Source organism: Rana temporaria, chromosome 1 (assembly GCF_905171775.1).
Source record: "Rana temporaria chromosome 1, aRanTem1.1, whole genome shotgun sequence".
Taxonomy (NCBI): Eukaryota; Metazoa; Chordata; class Amphibia; order Anura; family Ranidae; genus Rana; species Rana temporaria.
Genome location: NC_053489.1, coordinates 451982822 through 452004679, shown reverse-complemented (window position 1 = coordinate 452004679; position 21858 = coordinate 451982822). Strand labels below are relative to the sequence as shown.

At 44.7% G+C, this 21858-nt stretch overlaps 1 protein-coding gene across 2 annotated transcripts in view; it reads right to left on the bottom strand.

Annotated features, from left to right (window-relative positions):
* Window positions 1–21858, bottom strand: part of BTC (betacellulin) — a 79528-nt gene that overhangs the window by 31749 nt on the left and 25921 nt on the right. For both annotated transcript variants that reach the window (XM_040327734.1, XM_040327730.1), the window contains exon 2: window positions 8853–8951. In XM_040327734.1, coding sequence (XP_040183668.1) covers window positions 8853–8951 — 99 coding nt within the window. The remainder of the gene's footprint in view (window positions 1–8852; window positions 8952–21858) is intronic.

The window sequence follows — 21858 nt, the reverse complement described above, 5'->3', positions numbered from 1 at the left end:
CACTTCCTTGTTCAGCTTGGCCGATACCACCCCCTGATGAAGAAGCACCAACCTCAAATTATCAGATACAGGAGGCACCACCGGCACCGTGCTTGGAATCTTAAAACCCTCCCTGAACCCCGCTTCCAACAGGCCCGCCTCCCCCCTATCCGGATACTTATTTAGAAAAGGGAGCATCCTTTCCAGCTTCACCGGAGTCATCCCTTTTTCCAGGGGCATCTCCCGTCCGCCCCTTTCCCTGCGCGAGGGAGTGGGCACCTCCGCACCACGAGCACTCTTGCTTGTAATGGCATGAAGAGCCGAACCGACATGTTCCCTCAATGAACTGCCAGCAAACCCCTTTTTAAGGGCCGGCGATCCTGTGGAGGAAGCGCCGCCAGCCCCCCCCCTGGAAAAAACTGGCTAATCGCCTTGGACGAAGTCATCAACTTCATCCAGAGACAAATATCTTTGTGATCCCACCTAATGGAAAGTCGAATGGCCTTCTTCTGACGAAATTGCTTGTCATACCGAAGCCACACCAGACCCCCATATACCCTATGAGCTTCACTAATGGCCTCAAGGTAACAAAATAAAGCCGAACAGTTCTCTGGGGCTTTTTCCCCAATCACACTCGCAAATATCGCAAACGCTTGCAACCAATTCGCAAACGTATGCAGTATAAGCCTGTACCTCCTCTTCTCCTCCTCTTCCTTCTTACTCTCATCCGTTTTTATCTGGTCTAAATTGAATTTCTCTGTCACGTGACCCCGCACCCTCTGACGCACCCTCTGCTACGTCACTGGGGAAGCCCAGTCTTCCCCCTTGCGTCAGAGGGGGCCGGGTCACATGACAGATGGCCCCGCCTCCCCTATATAAGAAATATCACAGCTTCAGCCACGTCATTCGCTAGGCTGTGTCCAGTGGAGAAAGGAGGTCGGCGTGGCTGCGCTCTGGATGGATGGATCTTCTCATCGCTGGACTGGAGATCACCCGTCGCTGGATACAGACAACGTTGGAGCAGGCAGTTGGGACGAGTGGATTATCACTGCTGGATTTTTTTTAATTTTTTTTTATTAATAAAAGACTTTTTTCTACGGTGTGTGTGTGTGTTTTTTCCAACTATTTACACTTCCTTCCTGAAATGGTAGGGGTACAATGTACCCCATTACCCTTTTTAAAGGGGTCTTCCAGATTCTGATAAGCCCCCCGCCCGCAGACCCCCACAACCACCGGGCAAGGGACATCCTCCCCATGTTAAGGGCATGTGGCCTGGTACAGTTCAGGAGAGGGGGGGCGCACTCTGTCCCCCCCTCTTTTCTGCGGCTGGCCAGGTTAACATGCTCGGATAAGGGGTCTGGTGTGGATTTTTGGGGGAACTCCACGCCATTTTTTTTTAAATTTGGTGTGGAGTTCCCCTTAAAATCCACACCAGACCTGAAGGGTCTGGAATGGATATTTGGGGGAACCCCACGTCATTTTTTTTTCAAATTGATGGCGGGGTTCCCCTTAATATCCATTCCAGACCTGAAGGGCCTGGTAATGGAATTTGGGGGGACCCCCACGCTATTTTTTTTTTTATGAATGAATTCTCTCTGAATTGCCAGAGCCGACAATTCATTATTGCCGCAAGTCCGGTTTAAAAAGACTTTTTTTCTTTCAGAAATGACACTTTGTGCAGGGACAGTTTTATGTACAGGAAACATGCGATATTTCACATGCTAACTTTACACCCCCCAGGTACGAAATTTTAAGGAATATTTCACTTTTATTGTTTCACTTTTAGCATTATTAAATTCACTGCTCCCGAAAAAAATGCAGTTTTTAAAACTTTTTTTGCATTGATACATGTCCCCTGGGACAGGACCCAGGTCCCGAAACACTTTTTAGGACAATAAATTGCATATTAGCCTTTAAAATTAGCACTTTAGATTTCTCCCATAGACTTTAACAGGGTGTTCCGCAGCTTTTCGAATTTGCCGCCAACACCCATAATTGTTCGTTGTTCGCCGAACAGGCGAACAGGCAATGTTCGAGTCGAACATGAGGTTGACTCAAACTCGAAGCTCATCCCTATTACTGGCTTACATTGGTCTGGTGACACTGAGACTGCTGTGGCAGCAATCTGCAACATTGTTGCTGGCTGCAAAGGTCTGGCAACACTGAGACTGGGGGAGGGGGGGGGGGGGGGTTGGCAGCAGAGGGGCAGTAAAAACTGTGTCCATCAACAGGATTTTTAACCACCCCCAACCGCTAATGTAAACAAGGCCTTAGATTTTCTGGAGCAAGCTCATGCCAGAGTCAAGTTAGAAATCTTAAAGCAGAGCAGTAGAAAATACTGCAGCTGCTGACTTTTACTATTAGGGCACTTACCTGTCCAGGCATCCCATGGTGTCTTCCGATCCTTGAATTGGCTGGTGCCGCCATCATGGGTAAGGGAAACTGTCTGAAACCTTGCAGCTTCACAGCCAGTTTCTTACTTCTGTCTGAGTTCACCACAGCAAACTCAGCAGGAGGTGGGAGCGGGTATCTGTCAAAACCAGGTACCCGATCATTCACCCCCCCCCCACAAGGTGCCAAATGAGGCACCGGAGTGGGGGAGTAGGCAGCCAAGCGGAACTTTCACTTTTGGGTGGAGCTCCGCTTTAATCTGTCAGAGACACAACAAACATTGAATTGACAGCCAGGCAAATGTCATTTTTAGAAGGAAAGGGCATCAGTTGCAGCCACCAACACAGTAACTTAAAGCAATTTAAACTAATTAAGTAAAAAAATAAAAAATATTTTTATAAGTTTACCCAGAGTTACATTCAAGCCTCTAGGATGTGCTACCTTATAAAGTTTAAGGACTCGTTCATGCCATGTCCAGTGACGTACTTTTTTCTGCACTGGATAAATGCAGGTCACCTCAAGGGCACATAGAAGACAATGGTTTTCTATGTGCCTTGTTCACACCGCAACACACATTAATGCATAAAAACATGTATTTTCAGTGCATTTTTATGTGCAGTATACTGTGACAGGACTCGGCTTTGCAACTCTGTATAAATACTGGCCTTTCTTGGCAGATTCCAGTTTTAATGAGATCTTGCATCATGTCTTCCTTTTGGTATTGTGTCAAGAAATGAGTCATAGGGAAAATCCCTCCAGAAAACATGTTTGTTTTTTATGAAATCGGTAAAGTAAAATTTTTCCAATGAAAAAACTTTATGTAAAATTTGTAGGATATTTTCATTCTGACCACCTGTTCTAAAAAAACAAGCACATACCATTATACAAGAAGATTAGGAAATACATTTGTTGCTGACAGGGAAACTTTTTAAGTACCCCTGCCTCTAAATACCGAGAGGCTATGGTACAATTCAAAGCTAAAGTTTAGGTACAAAAAAAAATAAAAATAGATCCCTACAGTTTTAATCACTTTGGGGCAGATCCACAGAGATCTGCACCCGCGCAGCGTATCAGAGATACGCTACGCTGCCGTACCTTACCTGGCTTTATTTCGAATCCTTAAAGATTTTGCGCCATAAGTTACGGCGGCGTAGTCTATCTCTGGTGGCGTAATTCAAATCGGCCATTATGGGGCAGGTTTCATTTAAATGAAGCGCATCCCCGCGCCGAATGAACTGCGCATGCACCGTCCCTAAATTTCCTGCCGTGCATTGCGCTAAATGACGTCATTAACATAGACGTGAATTACATCCATCCCGATTCACGGACGACTTACGAAAAAAAAAAAAAATTCAAATGAAACGCGGGAACGACGGCCATACTTAACATGGCAAGTCTAACTGTACGCCGAAAAACACCAGCTTTAACTATACGCCGGAAAAAGCCGACTAGAGACGACGTAAGAGAATGCGACGGCCGCGCGTACTTTCGTGGATCGTCGGAAATAGCTAATTTGCATACTCGACGCGGAAAACAACGAGAACTCCACCCAGCGGACGCCAAAGTATTGCATCTAGGATCCGAAGGCGTACAAAGCCATACGCCTGTCGGATCTAACCCAGATGCCGTTGTATCTTGGTTTGAGGATTCAAACCAAAGATACGACGCGGGAAATTTGAAAGTACGCCGGCGTATCAGTAGATACGCCGGCGTACTCGCTCTGTGGATCTGCCCCTTCATCTGTAATGAAGTATGTCGCACAGGCAGCTGAATCCTGGAGAAATCTTCATTGCAGGGATGACCAGTCCTCTTCTTGGCTCTGAACTTAAAACTTTTCCCAGGGAAAGGAAGAAGGAGGGGGACCATCTGTATGGCTGTTCTTCTTGAAGACCCAAAGCTGTTAACCACTGCAGCACCAGAAGTTCAGAGACAGGGAGAGAAAAGGGCATCCCTGTAGTGAAGACTTCCCCAAGATCCAGCTGACTGCACAACGTGGGACAAACTTTAGTACAGGTAAGAGATGTTACTAAAGCTGTGGGAAATGTTGTTTCTTATTTGGACAGGATATCTGCAGTTTGCTACAGAGATGTCCTGTGGTCTGCTGGATATATGAAGGATAAATAAAATGATGGCAAATGATACTGCCTTACATTCATTTTATATCCCTATCTGAAAAAGCTATTTTAATATTAAATTATTGTTGTTCCTGAAAAAAAACTCATATTGGGCCACTCTGACATATCTAAAGTGGTTGTAAACCTCAGTCATGAAATCTAAATAAAGCATATACAGCATATCTGGAGTGTTTACCTATCTCCAAAGCTCTAATGCCTCATACACATGACCAGTTTTCCTGTCGGGAAAACTGCCATGACAGCTTTTGGTCAGAAAAACTGGCCGTGTGTATGCTCCATGGCAGTTTTCCCGACAGGAAAACCGGCGTGAATCGTGGCAGGAAAAATTATAACATGTTCTCTTTTTTCCTGCCGCGATTCCCGGCGGTCTTTTCCCCAGCAGTTTCCCTATGAGAAACACTGCGGTGGAGCATACACATGGCCGGGTTTCCCGGCCAAAGCTCTCACCGCAATTTTCCCGATGGGAAAACCTCTGGGCCCAGATTCAGGTACATTTGCGCGATATTTGCGGGGGAGCAGGGCAACGATTTTGCTCTGCGCCCCCGCAAATATTTAGCGCTGCCCTCGATTCACGGAGCAGTAGATTGCGAGGGCGCGCCGGCAAAATTGCCCTTCGTAAGCGCGCGCAATGTAAATGATCCCGCCGGGGGCGGGAATCATTTAAATTAGGCGCGCATGCTCCGTCGGGAAACTTTCCCGACGTGCATTGCGGCAAATGACGTCGCAAGGACGTCATTTGCTTCAAAGTGAACGTGAATGGCGTCCAGCACCATTCACAAATCACTTACGCAAACGACGTGAAATTCAAATTTCACGTCGCGGGAGCGGCGGCTATACTTTAGCATTGGCTGCCCCTACTATTAGAAGGGGCAGCCTTGCGCTAAAGTTGCCGTACGGAAACTCCGTACCTGGCTTGCGCAGGGCCCGCGCAAGTTTGTGAATCAGTGGTAGTATGCAATTTGCATACTACACGCTGATCACAATGGGAGCGCCCCCTAGCGGCCCACGCAAGAATGCAGCCTAAAATCTGCGTGGCATAAGAGCCTTATGCCGCGCAGATTTTAGGCTGCAGTCGGTGTAACGAGGTTCCTGAATCAGGAGCACTCGTTACACCGGAGCAAGTAAGCAATTGCGCCGTGTAACCTATGGTTACACAGGCGCAATTGCTTCTTGAATCTGGGCCCTGGTTTGTACACGGGGAAAGTGACCGAGCAGGTTATCGGTTTTCCCTCCGGGATTCCCGGCGGACTTTTTACCGCCAGGAATCCTGATCGTGTGTACAGGGCATAATGCCGCGTACACACGACCGTTTTCGGGTTCTAAAAAATTATGTTTTTATTTAATGTCATTAAAAACGATTGTGTGTGGGCTCCAGAGCATTTTTCACGATCTAAAAAATGGCCATTAAAAATTTAAAACATGCTCAATTTTTTTAAAACGTTTTTAACGTTGTCATTTTTAAGGTTGTAAAAAATGGTCGTGTGTGGGCTTTAATGACATTAAAAAACCGTGCATGCTCAGAAGCAAGTTATGAGATGGGAGAGCTCCTTCTGGTAAAACTAGCATTCGTAATGGAGTAAGCACATTCATCATGCAGTAACAAACTGAAAAACGCGAATCGTCTTTTACTAATACAAAATCAGCAAAAGCAGCCTCAAGGGTGGCGTCATCCGAATGGAACTTCCCCTTTATAGTGCCGTCGTACGTGTTGTACGTCACCGCGCTTTGCTAGAGCATTTTTTTTTTTCACGATCGAGTGTAGGCAAGGCCATTTTAAAGCGGTGGTTCACCCTCCTTAACATCAGTCTAGCATTACATTCGGCATAGTAGCGCGAGCTACAGTATGCCTATCTGTATTTTTTTATCCCCGTACTCACTGCGCTATTGCACATTGAAGATTCCGACTCCCGCGGGGAATGGGCGTGCCTATGGAGAGGGAGGATGATTGACGGCCGGCTCTGGCACGTCACGCTCCCCGAAGACAGCCGGAGTAGGTCTCGGCTCTTCACGGCGCCTGCGCACAGGCTATGCGCAGGCGCCGTGAAGAGCCAAGCCTATTTCGGCTATTTCCGGAGAAGCGTGACGTGCCAGGGCCGGCCGTCAATCACCTTCTCTCTCCATAGGAACGCCCATTCCCTGGAATCTTCAATGTACAATAGCGCAGTGAGTACGGGGATAAAAAAATACAGATAGGCATACTGTAGCTCGCGCTACTATGCCGAATTTAATGCTAGAGGAAAAAAAAAAATTTTTTTTTTTATATAGGGTGAACCCCCGCTTTAATGATCGAGTTGAAAAAAACGTTGTTTTATCTAGACCCTTAAAAATATAATTTTTTAGAACCCGAAAAGCGGTCGTGTGTACGCGGCATAAGTGTTGTTTCTCTCTGGGTCTTTCTTCCTCTCTTATCAGCACGAGTCACTTCGAAGAAGTTTTCCTGACACATGAGATAAATTTGTGACAGGGAAGGAGAGCTTAGCACACAGCTCTGCATCCTTCCTTGGGTCCTGTGCAGTGTGTGGAGGGGGTGTGTCCCTTTCGTCCAATCAGCTCTCACACACTGTAACTACAGCTCTCCAGCCCCTCTTCTCTGCTCCTCACAGATGAAGAAGGATTTTATCACATATCTGCACCTTTGAAGGGCTGTAGAGAAGACTATTTGCGCAGGAACAGTATTTATTTGCACAGGAATCTTTGCTATATATTATCTATTAACAGATCATTTTGAGTAAGCACCATTTCACCCCCCTCTTTAACAAACTGGTTTTAGTGTGTGAACACTTCTTTTGCTATGGCTGCTGCTTGTGTATATTTATAATTGTAGTTGATGTGTATTTATACCCAGCGTGTTTAGCGCATCAGTAACTCCCATTACAAAATGGTCCCAAAATGGCATCAAAAGTGTCCGATGTGTCCGCCATAATATCGCAATCACGATAAAAATCGCTGATCGCCGTCATTACTAATAAAAAAAATATTATTTACCTCCCTGGCGGTATTCCCGAGTCTGGCTCGAGGTGAATTTTTTATACCAAAAGCGGTAACCCCGAGCCAGACTCTGGATCGCATTGCAGGATACGGGGAAGTTAGTTACCTTGTCCTTGGATCCTGTGATGTCTCCCTGCTGTATGTGCGAGCTGTCATCTCACTCCATTCACACTGGTGACTGCCGACTGCAGAGCTCGGTTCCCTGCGAGCGGCGCGATGAACGGGGGCGGAGTTCGGCGCCAAATTCAAAAAATGAAAAACACAGTATAGATACAGTATACTGTAATCTTAGAGATTACTGTACTGTATCGAATAATTACACATCCCCTTTGTCCCTAGTGGTCTGTCCAGTGTCCTGCATGCAGTTTTATATTATAAAAACTGTTCTTTCTGTCTGGAAACTGTAGATTGTCCATAGCAAACAAAAAGTGTCCGTTTATGTCAAAAGTGGTTTTAGAGCAGCTAGAAAACAGCGATAACAAATTAGAATCACTTGCAGAATTGAGCGATAGCGATTTGTGGGGAAATTCGTCATCAAACACTAAAAGTAATGACAGTGACAATTCTGCAACTGAGCAAATTTCAGTGTTTTTGACTTGATTACATTATTAAATAATTTTTATTATAATTATATTATTATTTGTTATAATTATTTATAGTTATTTATTATATTATAATTTATGATTTTGTGTTTCAAATTTTATCATACCCGGGATGTCTACTAGACTCTTGTTTGGACAGATTTAAGTGAGTTATTCCTATTAATTACAGGCCTACAATGTAAAACGCCAAATTTCCATGCAAAATAATTATACCGCTTTCAGCATCATACAGAATCATACCGCTAGGGAGGTTAATAAAAATGCCATAAAACTTTCCCCTATTTTGTAGACGCTATTACTTTTGCGCAAACCAATCAATAAACACTCATTGCGATTTTTTTTTACAAAAATATGTAGAAGAATACATATCGGCCTAAACTGAGGGGAAAAAAATGTTTTAATATATTGTTTGAGGATATTTATTATAGCAAAAAGTAAAAAAATATTGCTTTTTTTTCAAAATTGTTTTTTTTAATTCTTTTTATTTATAGCACAAAAAATAAAAACCGCAGAGGTGATCAAATACTACCAAAAGAAAGCTCTATTTGTGGGGGGAAAAGGACGTCAATTTTGTATGGGAGCCACGTCGCACGACCGCGCAATTGTAAGTTAAAGCGACGCAGTGCCGAATCGCAAAAAGTGCTCTGGTCTTTGGGCAGCCAAATGGTCCGGGGCTGAAGTGGTTAAAGCTATACTGTAGGTGTGGCCATGTGCTGAATATTATTAATATAATATTCCAATTCTTCCACTCACATACCTGAGCAGTTCTCTATGTACATAGGGCATGGAACACTTCTTGTTTCTGGTTGTGCAGTTGAGTTTCCTTCTGAACTCACCCATGGAAAAACAGTAAAACCTTTAAAAAAAAAAAAAGAAGAAAAGTTATTTCAGCAGTAAAAACAATAGTTTGGTACAGCACTGATGTATCAGAATCTAGAACCTAGGTTATGTATTAAAGTAGAACTATAAGCAAAATTAACCCCTGCTGTTTGTTTGTATTTTGCCATCTGTGTCTGATTGGGGGGATTTTCTTTCACTTCCTGTCCCATAAGCCACAACTACAACTGGGAGTAAATCCCTCCAAGTGAGAGAATCCATGCATAGATAGTTTTTTTTTTTTTTTTATGAATAAAATTTAGTTAATGATATACCGTATTTTGAATGTATCATAGATGCTCACTTAATATTATCCCTGAAGAAGATCTTTTACAATTATAGAGATTGAAACACGTCGGAGATACCCTATATGGCAATCTAATTTGGTGAACTGTATATGGATATTGTGACACTGTGTTATGTGAATACCATTTGTTTGCACACCAGACAACTATTGTCTTTTCCAAGTTAATGTATTCATTTCCCCCATACCCCGCACTTTATTATTATGTAAATTTGATATTTTTTGAATAAAATAAATTATATATTTTTTTACCTTTGTGTAAATATTCATAATTTGTCTTGCTGCATACAAGCCCTTGGGAGTAAATGTTCTTTTCTTACATACGCTATTGGGCTAGCAGCCACCGTCTAGACCTTGAGAGGTGGGTACCCCTTTTTTTTTGTCACCCGAACTAGTATCCCCATTGGAAGATATCCCTTTTTTTTACTTGAAAACAGTACACAGGACAAATACAGAGGGTGATTCTCCCTAATGGGGGCATAGACAGCAATAAAAAGCTCATAAGTACTCTAATTCCTCTCCGTTGTATCAAAAATTGAAAAAAACCTTTTGCCTGTAGTTAAAGGGGTTGTAAATGTAAATGTTTTTTCACCCTAATGCATCCTATGCATTAAGGTGAAAAAACATCCGATGGTACCGGCCCCCCCTGAATCCCCGTTTTACTTACCTTAATCCCTGGAAAGTCCCGCGAGCGTCCTCGTGATCCTCTTCGGTTCCCAGCCTGGCCGTTGATTGGCTAGGCTGGACGGATTGATAGCAGCGCAGCCATTGGCTGGCGCTGCTGTCAATCACATCTGATGATGCGACGTGCCGGGGGCGGGGCCGAGTGATACAGTCGGTGACTATGCCCGCCGCTGTATCACGGGAGCGCGCCCGCAAAAGCTTTACACCATGCAAGCTTGTTCGCATGAAGGTGGAAAGCTTTTGCGAGGAGGAGCCGAGACAGTCGCCGAGGGACCCCAGAAGACAGGATTTGGGGACACTGTGCAAAACAAGCTGCACAGTAGAGGTAAGTAAAACATGTTTGTTATTTAAAAAAAAAATAGCCTTTAGTGTTCCTTTAAATTTTAATTGTCCTGTTAACCCAAAATTCATACAAGTCCTGTGCTTGCCTGAAGTGGCAGTGCAGCTATCACCAGTCACCACTCTGCTAAGGGTTGGGGTTTAATGGAAAAAGGCTGTAGGGACATATTATCTAAAATATAATATTATTTATTACTTTTTATAAAATTATATATAACCATTAACTTATGCTGGGAAGTCTGTCTCTACTACGGAAGTCAAGTGCAGCCACAGAGGTCATACTCATATGAATGAAGATTTCGCATTCACTACTTATGCTGGAAAGTTTATCGCTACCCACTAGAGTTTCTCCCCCTAAAGAGTAACTATTTTTGTGTCATCATCAAACACTTTTTTATTTAATAAGGATTTGGTCCCACTTAATATCCTGCAGCATTGAGCAGAGTTTAGAATAGTTTGCTCTTTTAAAATGTACTGTTCTAGTACCCCCCTCGTGCCTACCTTTCCTATGATATGAGGAATGTAATAATATTGTGGTAGCTAGTTCACAAGTTGTCCCATATTTCCACATCTGCAATCAGATCTGTATCATTTGTAATTTAAAAGATCTAGCAATGCTTTTTTTTTTATCTTAATGCATTTTATGCTTTAAGATAAAAAACCTTCTGTATGCAGTAGCCCCCTTCAGCCCTTCTAATACTTAAGTGAGCGCCATCTCTCTCCAGTGATGTCCACGACTGCCTCGGCCATATTACAAGTGATGTTGTACATGCAAGAATTGCAAAATGAAATAAAAATCATAAAAAAGCTAAAAAAACGTCTTTGTTCTTAAAGCGGAATTCCACCCAAAAGTGGAATCTCAGCTTAAAGAGGAAGTAAACCCTCCAAAACATTTCTTTTAAAAAAAAAACCTGCAAGAGAAATGCATAATGAGCCAGTATCCTTCAGACCGTTCTCATCGGATGGACTGATCGTGTGCACGAGGCTTAAGGGTTTACAACTAAATCCTACCCCCCTCCGGTGCCACATTTGGCACCTTTCAGGGGGAGGGGGAACAGGTACCTGTTTTTGACAGGTACCTGTCCCCACTTCCAAGGTGCCGTCCCTCGGAAGTTCAACCCCCTCACCTCTTTCCTCCGCCGCCAGGCCAATTAGAAAGAGCAGTGCGCTTCACTGCCCGGATCCCTTACTACGAATGGAGGAGGCAGCACCAGAGAGTAGATCCAAAAATCATATGGGGTGCCGACATCATGGGAATCCTGGATAGGTAAGTGTCCTAATATTAAAGGTCAGCAGCTACAGTATTTAATTTTTTCATGGGTGCCCGGAACTCTTCTTTAATTCTGCTTATGCCTAATACACGATGAGAAAATTGGATGAAAAATACCGCTTTGGAAGTACCATAATCTGATCATTAGTACACAGCTTTCGAGAACTGATAATAACAGTAGATGCTAAATTATCCAAGGGACAAGCATGAACATTTTTCTCGTTACGATATCAGAAAGACCAATTTAAATTGAATCAATACAGTATTCTTCTGAAAAAAAAGTCAGATGACCAAGACTGTGCTTATTCAGAAATGAAAGAATACATTAAAATACAATACAATGCAATACATCACATCCCTTCCGAAGTTGTATTCTGGTGTACGAGAATTTTCGTAAATTTAACCAAACGTTTGTAATTCGGGTCTGGAGAATTGTCTGCGCTATTGCTAAATTCATGCAGGGGGCTATCTGCATATGGCAGTTTGAGCTCTCCAGTGATTACATGACTGCAGTGTGGAATTTAAGTTTTATTATGTCTGCCACAGAAAACATTATTTAAACAGATATGTCAAGCAGATATCTTTCTTGTTTGCCATTGTTTTATCAAAATAGGCGACCCGTCATATTTTGTAACGCAAGTGACATTCCGTTGCCGCCATCTTGCTACACCCCACACTCGTCCATCGTAAGGATACAGTAAGATGGAGGCAAGTGGACATCTTGTTACACCCACCGGAGTCTTGCATTTCACACTTATTTTTAAGTGTGTAGCAAGATGGCGGCAACAGAACATCACTTCCTTTACAAAATCTGAGGGGTCGCCTAAATTGACGAAAAATCATCACATTGCAGACATAGACAGGCACAAATTTAAAAAATTGTCCCAGTAGTATGTCTCCTATGATTGGATTGGATTGGATTGGAATAAATACTTATAGAGCGCCGAATGCGAGTTATGAAACTCGCGTCTAAGCGCTTAACAAGCTGGGGGTATCCAGTTCCCAAGAGCAAAAAGAAGAAACTAGGACATCTAAGTAAAAGAGTGGAACAGACAAGAAATAAACAGAAATATAAGAAGAAGGGGGGGTGTCAGGGCACAAAAAGCCTATCCCTACTCCCTGACCATGGACCGCAGCCTGGGATTAAGGCAGCGTCCTGCTAAGGGCTTGGAAGGCCAAGTCTCTATCTGTAGGCTTGTGAAAAAAGAAGTGTTTCCAAGCCCTTATGGAAGGCCATCAAGGAGGAGGATGCTCGGAGCTGATGAGGGAGCTGGTTCCAAAGAGAGTTGCATGGAGCGCTCAGGGATTGTTCGCTGGTCTCCTTTTTTCTTTGTTTTACTAAAACGTTTAATAAAAACAATTGAAACAGAAAAAATTGTCCCAGTAGATACTGTAAGTGGTAAAATGTTGTTGCTTTCAGATGGCAAAGGCACTACAACAAGTGACCCATTTACGTTAACATTTTGTAGCTTCCAAACACGTTTATGAAGATATTCAATTCAATTAATTATTTCCTGTCAAAGTATGTGGGAACAAAATTACCTACATGGAAGCCAAAACAGAGTGACTCATAGATCTGTATTCCCGTCACATCACGTGAGTTTCTATTTTTGTGGCTGTGCAAGGTAGTGGGTTTGGCAGCTGCTCTGTGCATCAGTTTCTAAAAGTAACCTCCGTGATTACGCTAAGATCTTTTTTGTGATACACATAGGAAAGGGGATCTGTCACTATAACTTCTGTATAACTCATATAAAGCTAATACTACACAGGGCATGTGTAATTTGCTCAGTAGCATTTGATTACCTTTTGGACTTATTCCTTATTTGCTGCATATTAAAATCACCCTATTTCAAAGAAAGTTAGTTGATAGCTCGGTAATCTCAAGTTACAGTCATTTTTAAAAAAAACAGCGTAGTTTATCAGGACTGCAGCCTGCCCAAACAGAAGGAATGTGGTACTGCTAAGAATTGTTACTCAAACATTTTTTAGGGCTTGTGTGTGTTAAGGTTCAAGTACAGTGCCAGGGATTGCTAGGAATGAACAATGACTGTCCATGTCTATTGGCCACAATACTCTACTTTCTTGCTGTGAATGTGCATTTTTAATGCTCCCCAACCTCAAGTCTAAATGAGACCCTACAAATGTTTCCATCTTGTATTTTGACTATATAATATTCTATATTATTTCAGCGCAAATGGCAATAGAAACATTTTGCTTGGGTTGCTGTAATTTAACTAAGAATTACATCTGAGAGATCTAAATTTAAAGTGGCTACAAAGGCTGAAGTTTTTTTACCTTAATGCATTGTCTGCATTAAGGTAACAAAAAAACTTTGAGTGCAGTCCCCCCCCCTTTACTTACCTGAGCCTGATCTTGATCCAGCACTGTGCATGAGAGCAGTGGCCCTCTCCAGTGGCGGCTGGTGCTCCAAATTTTTGGGGGGCGCAAACAAATGAAAAAAAAAGACAATTGCAGCCTCACTGTGCCCATCAAAGGCAGCCACTGTGCCCATCAAAGGCAGCCACTGTGCCCATCAAATGCAGCCACGGTGCCCATCAAATGCAGCCACTGTGCCATGCCATCAATTGTCGCCACTGTGCCATCAATTGTATCCACTGTGCCATCAGTTGTCGCCACTGTGCCATGCCAAACGCAGCCACTGTGCCATCAAACGCAGCCACTGTGCCATGCCATCAAACGCAGCCACTGTGCCATCAACTGTTGCCACTGTGCCTTTCCATTGTCACCACTGTGCCCATCCAGGGCCGTCTTTAATATGGTTTGGGCCCTGGGCAAACATTTTTTTTGGGCCCCCCTCCAGCTTATTTTGGGCCTGGCTGGTTCACATGTATGTGTTTTGGCGGCCCTCATTTGTGCAGGCACAGCAGCCCATTGATTTGAATGGGCTGCCATGCCTTTGTTTCCTGCAGAAAAAAGGTGCATTCAGCATTTTAAAAATATAGTTGCCTTGAAATCCATTCTGCTTTTGCACCATACTACTGTACTTACCTGCAGTTCTTGCACACACAAACGCACTGTGTTTTTAAAAGCGTGACCTAAACGTCTAAAAATGCAGCAAGTTTGACAGTGCGGGAACTGCAGATAAGTCACAGCAGAATGGACAGACAGTGTTGTATTTCATTGCTTGATGGGCATAGGTGTGCTGTGTGCGCAGCCTATTACATGATGCATGCGCTTTTTTTTGCAGGAAATGCAGGCATGGCGGCCCATTCAAATGAATAGGCTGCTGTGCCTGCGCAAATTTGGGTCGCCAAAACACATACATGTGAACCAGCTAGGCCCAAAATAAGCCCATCAAGCAGTTAAATATAGACAGTAATGCCATGTGCTGTAAATTATGCTGTGTCCTTTGAGGCCTCACTCAGCCTGGACTGCAGGTCTGGTCAGTGTTTTAAAAAGTTCCTCTATTTTACACTTGGCATGGCATGGGGATAGGGAGCCAGGGAAGGAGAAAGAAGACCTTACCTTGTCCTGGCAAGCTCAGCTCCAGCCTCTGATCTAAATAATTCTCCACAGTCCACACACACTGCTAGCCGCTGCCTAGTTTCACTTGACAAAGCAGGAACCAGGTAGCACTCCTCTCCATTCCGCGGTCGCACTCCTCCCCTGCTCCTCCGGGATACACTGGTCACTAAACACTGCACGCATAGCAAGGGGCTGGCCATAGCGTCAGTGGAATTCAAGGCCCCACCCACCCATGGCAAGGGCCGCTACTCGATCTAAAAAGAAAGCGGCACTTGCTGCACACATGATTTTCAGCACCGATTTGTGGGCAGCACTCAGGCGTAACGGGCGGCTCTGCTTTGGGCCTCTAACAGTGACAGGGCCCTGGGGAGCTGTCCCGTTTGCCCTGCGGTAAAGACGGCTATGTGCCCATCAATTGTCACCACTGTGCCCATCAATTGTCACCACTGTGCCATGCCAAACGCAGCCACTGTGCCATCAAACGCTGCGGCAGCCACTGTGCCATGCCATCAATTGTTACCACTGTGCCCACATCAATTGTCGCCACTGTGCCCACATCAATTGTCGCCACTGTGCCCACATCAATTGTCGCCACTGTGCCAACATCAATTATCGCCACAGTACCCACATCAATTGTGCCCACTGTGCCCACATCAATTTTCCCCACTGTGCCCACATCAATTTTCCCCACTGTGCCCACATCAATTGTAGCCACTGTGCCCACATCAATTGTCCCCACTGTGCCCACATCAATTGTCCCCATTGTGCCCACATCAATTGTCCCCACTGTGCCCACATCAATTGTAGCCACTGTTCCCACATCAATTGTCACCACTGTGCCATGTAAAATGCTGCCAGTCAGATTGCCCCCCCCCCCCCCCCCCCGCCCGGCACTTACCTTTCTGGGGTTAGCCATCCTCCTTCCACGGTCCCTCGATGTCTTCTGCCGCCCTCGATGATGCTTCAGCCAATCAGGTTACCGATAACCAGAATCGGTGAACCTGATTGGCTGAGACGGCCGTCAGTCTTATCCAAGGGACGCAGCCCCCGTACGTTTCGAGGATAAGACATCCGGTACTCGGAAAGCCTATCAGAGCCGCTGGCTCTGATAGGCACTTACGCACAGCCAACCAGCTGCCGTTATTCAGTTAGCCGGCACCCTATGTCCGGCCATCTGAATAGACCAGCGGCAGCTGGCCACAATAACACGACATTTTAAAAGCCTTAAAGGGCCCATTTTTTTTCTTTTTTTTTTAATGACTACAGGAGGGGGGGGCGCCGCCCGGGTGCCCCCTATGGACGGGTCGCCACTGGCCCTCTCCCTCCTCATGGGCTCAGAGATAATAAGGACCAAGGCCCCTTGAACCGCCTTTAGGGAAAGGGAGCCTTGACTGTTGGAAGCATGGCATCACTGTGGGTGTGAACTTAAAAGGGAAGTTAAGTAGCCCCCTTAGGATTGGCTACAAAGACCTGAGGTGACTGGGTGGAGCCTGAACTCTGGGAAAAGGCTATGCTGAGGCACATCCAACTGCTCTGAGGAGATTCAGCTGTCACAAAAGTTGCCCACCCTCTTGCCAGTTGTGATTTTTTGTCACATCTTTATTGGCGGTTTTGACCTTGCCAGCAATTGATGTGGCTTTATGGGCTATGCCTTCAGGTTAAATTCTGGGGTCAATCTTATGCCTGTCTGGCACTGACTCTTAGACGATGTAAGTTTATGTTTATGGGTGCCCACAGTATACAGTGACTGGCATTGTTTGTTACATTTTGAAAGTTGTACCTTTGAAAAGATCAATAAAGCTGTGGCCCTGCCCTATTTCCGACCTTATCAGCTTCCGTGTCTTTTTTTGGGGGGGGGGGGGGTGGGGAGCAAGGTATTGGTTTATTAGTTGGTCATAAATAAGCCTATGCTTCTCAGCAGTCATGGACACACAGACTGCAGTTTGGGAGCGAGGCAACAAAAGTGCCCCCATAGCAAGCTACTTTCTATGGTGGGCACTTGGCAGGAAGAAGGAGCCAATTACAATCACTTTAACTTCAATAACATAGGTGGAGCACATTTGAGTGTACGTGTACTGTGTAAATATATACAATGCACAGGTTCTGCAGCAATACCCCCAAAACAGCCCACATACAAACGTGAAACAGAAAATAAAGATACCCTTCTGGAAGAGTGAAGTGTCAGAGGGAGGGCAGGTTATTGTGCTGAATGCTGGAAGCATAAGCCTAATCCGAGCGGGGACATCTGCATCCAGAGTTACTGTCCAAGTCACCATTGCATCTGCTGCTGTCTTCTGTACCACAGAATAGGGGGACCCCTCCACCATACAGATCACTTTCTGCCATTAAAGGACTGCCTACAGCTACAGAGGAACCCAGTGAGAGGTTTTCTGACCTGCATTTCAGTTACAACCATCTGTTAACCCTTCCGTTTAGACTTGTTAAAGAGACATTTCTCTAAGACATTCCACTAAGCAGTGGCCATCGAAGCCAAATATAAAGCACAAGGCCATTTAGGACTAGGTCGCTGGATAGTTCGCCTTAGTGTGAAATGGGACTAACAAGCCAGGAAAGTACAAATACCCCCCCAAATTACAGTAGACATTCCAAGGTATTTAGTAAGTCGCATGGTGAGTTTTTTTAAGTTTTCATTTTTTCCCACAATTCTTTGCAAAATTACATTTCTTTTTGTTTCTTTTTACAAAATTGTCATATTAAAAAGTTATTGTTTTCACACAGCATATGCATACTTGCAACTAAACCCCAAACACATTCTGATACTCCTCCTGAGTATGGAAAACAAACACCCCAATGTATAATCTATGAGGCATAGATCATGTCTTTTGAACATGTCATTTTTTCCCCACAAGTTTTTAGAAAATATGGAAAAAAATAAATAAAATGCTTTTTTTTACACAAGGTTTTATAATATATTCCCAACACATAGCATGTACATAACAAAAATGACACCCCAAAATACATTCTGCTACTCCTCCTGAGTATGGCGATACCACATGTGTGAGACTTTTCCACAGCCTGGCCACATACAGAGGCCCAACATTGAAGTAGCACCTTCAGGTGTTCTATAAGCATAAATTACACATCTCATTTCTCAACTACCTATTACACTTTGGAAGGCCCTGGAGCACCAGGACAATGGAAACGCCCACAAATTGACCCCATTTTGGAAAGCAAACACCCCAGAGTATAATCTATGAGACATAAAAAGACTTTTAAACATGTCATTTTTTCCACAATGTTTTTGGAAAATGTGGAACAAAAATTAAAACACATTTTTTTTTACACAAAGTTGTCCATTTATACAATATTTCTAACACACAGCAAAAACTGCACCCCATAATAGAGTCTCCTACTTTTTCTGAGTATGGCAATGCCACATGTGTGAGAGTCGTACACAGCCTGGCCACATACAGAGGTCCAACATTCAAATAGCACCTTCAGGTGTTCTAGGAGCATAAATTACACATCTAATTTCCTGACAGCCTATCATTTTTGAAGTACCTTCATATTTCTAACACGTAGCATGTACATACCAAGAATTACACTCCAAAATAAAAAAATTTAAGAAAAGGGTAAAAAAAAATATTTCCTGTGGATTTTAGTCGTGTACATAGAGAAAAGCATTGGTCCAGGCAGCAGGCAGAGATGTGCTTAGCAACAGAAATAGTAATTATCCAGGCAGCAGGCAGGAATATTGTGTATAGTCAGTACAAGGATATTGTCAGCACAGCCAAAGCACTTGTCCATAGGAATTGTCCAGGCAGAGACAGAAAGCACAGCCATAATATTGGTCTTGGTACACTGTTACCTACAGAAACTCATTATTGTACCGCACTCCAGCCCTTCATAAACATACTGCCTCTTGCTACAGCTAATTATTTCCAAAGTACAGGTAGCAAGCAGAGGTGTGAGCAGTTCATGCGGCATGCAGAGGGATGATGGCAGTAAGTCAGCAGCAGGCTGAAGGCCTTAGGTAAGACCTGGGCACAGCGGTAGAGGCTTCACCCACCCAAATGTCTTTGAAGCCTCCGGACTCCGGAGCCTAATCCAAAAATTATGAAACCCGGAGAAATCAAAAAACATTGTTTTCTCCATCCGGAAAAACAATTCTGATGCCCCTCACATGGAAAATAGTCAGCACAGATGATCAAAACTGGGAAATATTTATAAATATGGACTAATATTTTAGTGATGTGTGATAAAGTCGGAAGCATTCACCAATACAAAGGCCATGTTGGGAGGGACACTGGGGACAATGGTAGCTGGTATCTCCTCGAAATACTCTTTTGCTGCATACGCAACATCTTTTTTGGCATCTTTGGCCTGCTTCAGATGGTGGAATGTTGTCCAGGAAGTGGCGCTCATGAAGTCGACTATCAGCATCGGAGCAAACAGAAACTCATTATTGTACCGCACTCCAGCCCTTCATAAACATACTGCCTCTTGCTACAGCTAATTATTTCCAAAGTACAGGTAGCAAGCAGAGGTGTGAGCAGTTCATGCGGCATGCAGAGGGATGATGGCAGTAAGTCAGCAGCAGGCTGAAGGCCTTAGGTAAGACCTGGGCACAGCGGTAGAGGCTTCACCCACCCAAATGTCTTTGAAGCCTCCGGACTCCGGAGCCTAATCCAAAAATTATGAAACCCGGAGAAATCAAAAAACATTGTTTTCTCCATCCGGAAAAACAATTCTGATGCCCCTCACATGGAAAATAGTCAGCACAGATGATCAAAACTGGGAAATATTTATAAATATGGACTAATATTTTAGTGATGTGTGATAAAGTCGGAAGCATTCACCAATACAAAGGCCATGTTGGGAGGGACACTGGGGACAATGGTAGCTGGTATCTCCTCGAAATACTCTTTTGCTGCATACGCAACATCTTTTTTGGCATCTTTGGCCTGCTTCAGATGGTGGAATGTTGTCCAGGAAGTGGCGCTCATGAAGTCGACTATCAGCATCGGAGCAAACGTTTTCTGGGGGGGGGGGGGGGGCATGACAACTTCTTCAATGAATTTTAGGAAGTTGGCAGGGCTTTCCGTGGATTTGGTATAGATTATGTAAGCATCATAAATGGCCAAATGGATGCGATAAATCGCTACTTTTTTGTACCAGAAGCCAGACCTCCTTGTTGTCAAATAAGGCTGAAGCATTTAGTCATTGAAATCCACCCCCATGTAGAGATTATATTCTTAGACACATGTTGGCTTTTCAATGGGACCTTGTCTTCTTTGAACCTCAACTGTAGTGTCATCATGGATGGTGGACATCATGTATGCATTTCTGATATCTTTTCACCTCAAAGCCAGCATTTTGTTGCTGCTTAATGTTGCTTTTTCCCCCCTTTGTGGAAAGCCCTTCCTGTTCTTTCTGGAGGTTCCGCAGGCCAGGGTTTTTGCAAGGTATAGGTGTTTGAAAAGGGGCAGGCTAGTTAGTATTAGTTATCCAGGTATATATTATATATATATAACCTTTGTTCAGCAGTGGGTATGCCAGGTCCCATATAATTTTTCCAGTTGTGCTCATGTAGGCTGGGCATTTAGGGGGGCCGGAGCCGGGAATCTCTTCCTTCATATATGCGGAATGCATGCATACAGATATCATGTGACTCTCTCACAAAGCTCATAACATTTTTCTCCCTATCTTACCCTTTTGCTAGGAATATAGGGCCAGATCCACAAAAACCTGACGTAACTTAAAAAATCCAATTTAAGTTACACTGGCTTAAAGTTTCTACCTAAGTGCCTGATCCACAAAGCACTTATCTAGAAAATTCAGGCTGTGTAACTAAAATTCCGCCGGCGCAAGGCGTTCCTATTCAAATGGGGCGAGTCCCATTTAAATGAGGCGCGCTCCCGCGCCGGCCGTACTGCGCATGCGCGTCGGCCGTACTGCGCATGCGCGAAGTTACGTTACGCCGAGTTTTGAGGATTGCGACGGCTTAAAGTTGCGTCGGGGAAAAAAAAAATGACAGCGGCATGCATTCCTGAGGGAGAACTCCATGCCAATTTTCAAAGAAAAAATCGGCATGGGTTCCCCCCCCAGGAGCATACCAGGTCCTTAGGTCTGGTATGGGTTGTAAGGAGACCCCCCCACGCCGAAAAATTGACGTAGGGGGTCCCCCTACAATCCATACCAGACCCGTATCCAAAGCACGCTACCCGGCCGGCCAGGAAGGGAGTGGGGACGAGCGAGCGCCCCCCCCCCTCCTGAGCCGTGCCAGGCCGCGTGCCCTCAACATGGGGGGGTTGGGTGCTCTGGGGCAGGGGGGCGCACTGCGGGCCCCCCCACCCCAGAGCACCCTGTCCCCATGTTGATGAGGACAGGACCTCTTCCCGACAACCCTTGCCATTGGTTGTCGGGGTCTGCGGGCGGAGGCTTATCGGAATCTGGGAGTCCCCTTTAATAAGGGGGCCCCCAGATACCGGCCCCCCACCCTAAGTGAATGGATATGGGGTACATCGTACCCCTATCCATTCACCTGGAGGCAAAAAGTAAAAGTTAATAAACACACAACACAAGGCTTTTTAAAATAGTTTATTATTCTGCTCCGGACGCCCCCCCTGTCTTCGTTATTAGCTCAATTACCAGGGGGGGCTTCTTCTTCTGCTCTCCGGGGGTCTTCTTCCACTCTCCGGGGGTCTTCCGCTCTCCGGGGGGGGGCTTCTCCGGACTCCGGGGGGGCTTCTCCGGACTCCGGGGGGCTTCTTCCATCTTCTCCCCTCTTCCGCTCTTGACTCGGCGAACCCCGGTTCTTCTGCAGCTCTCCGGTGCCTTCTT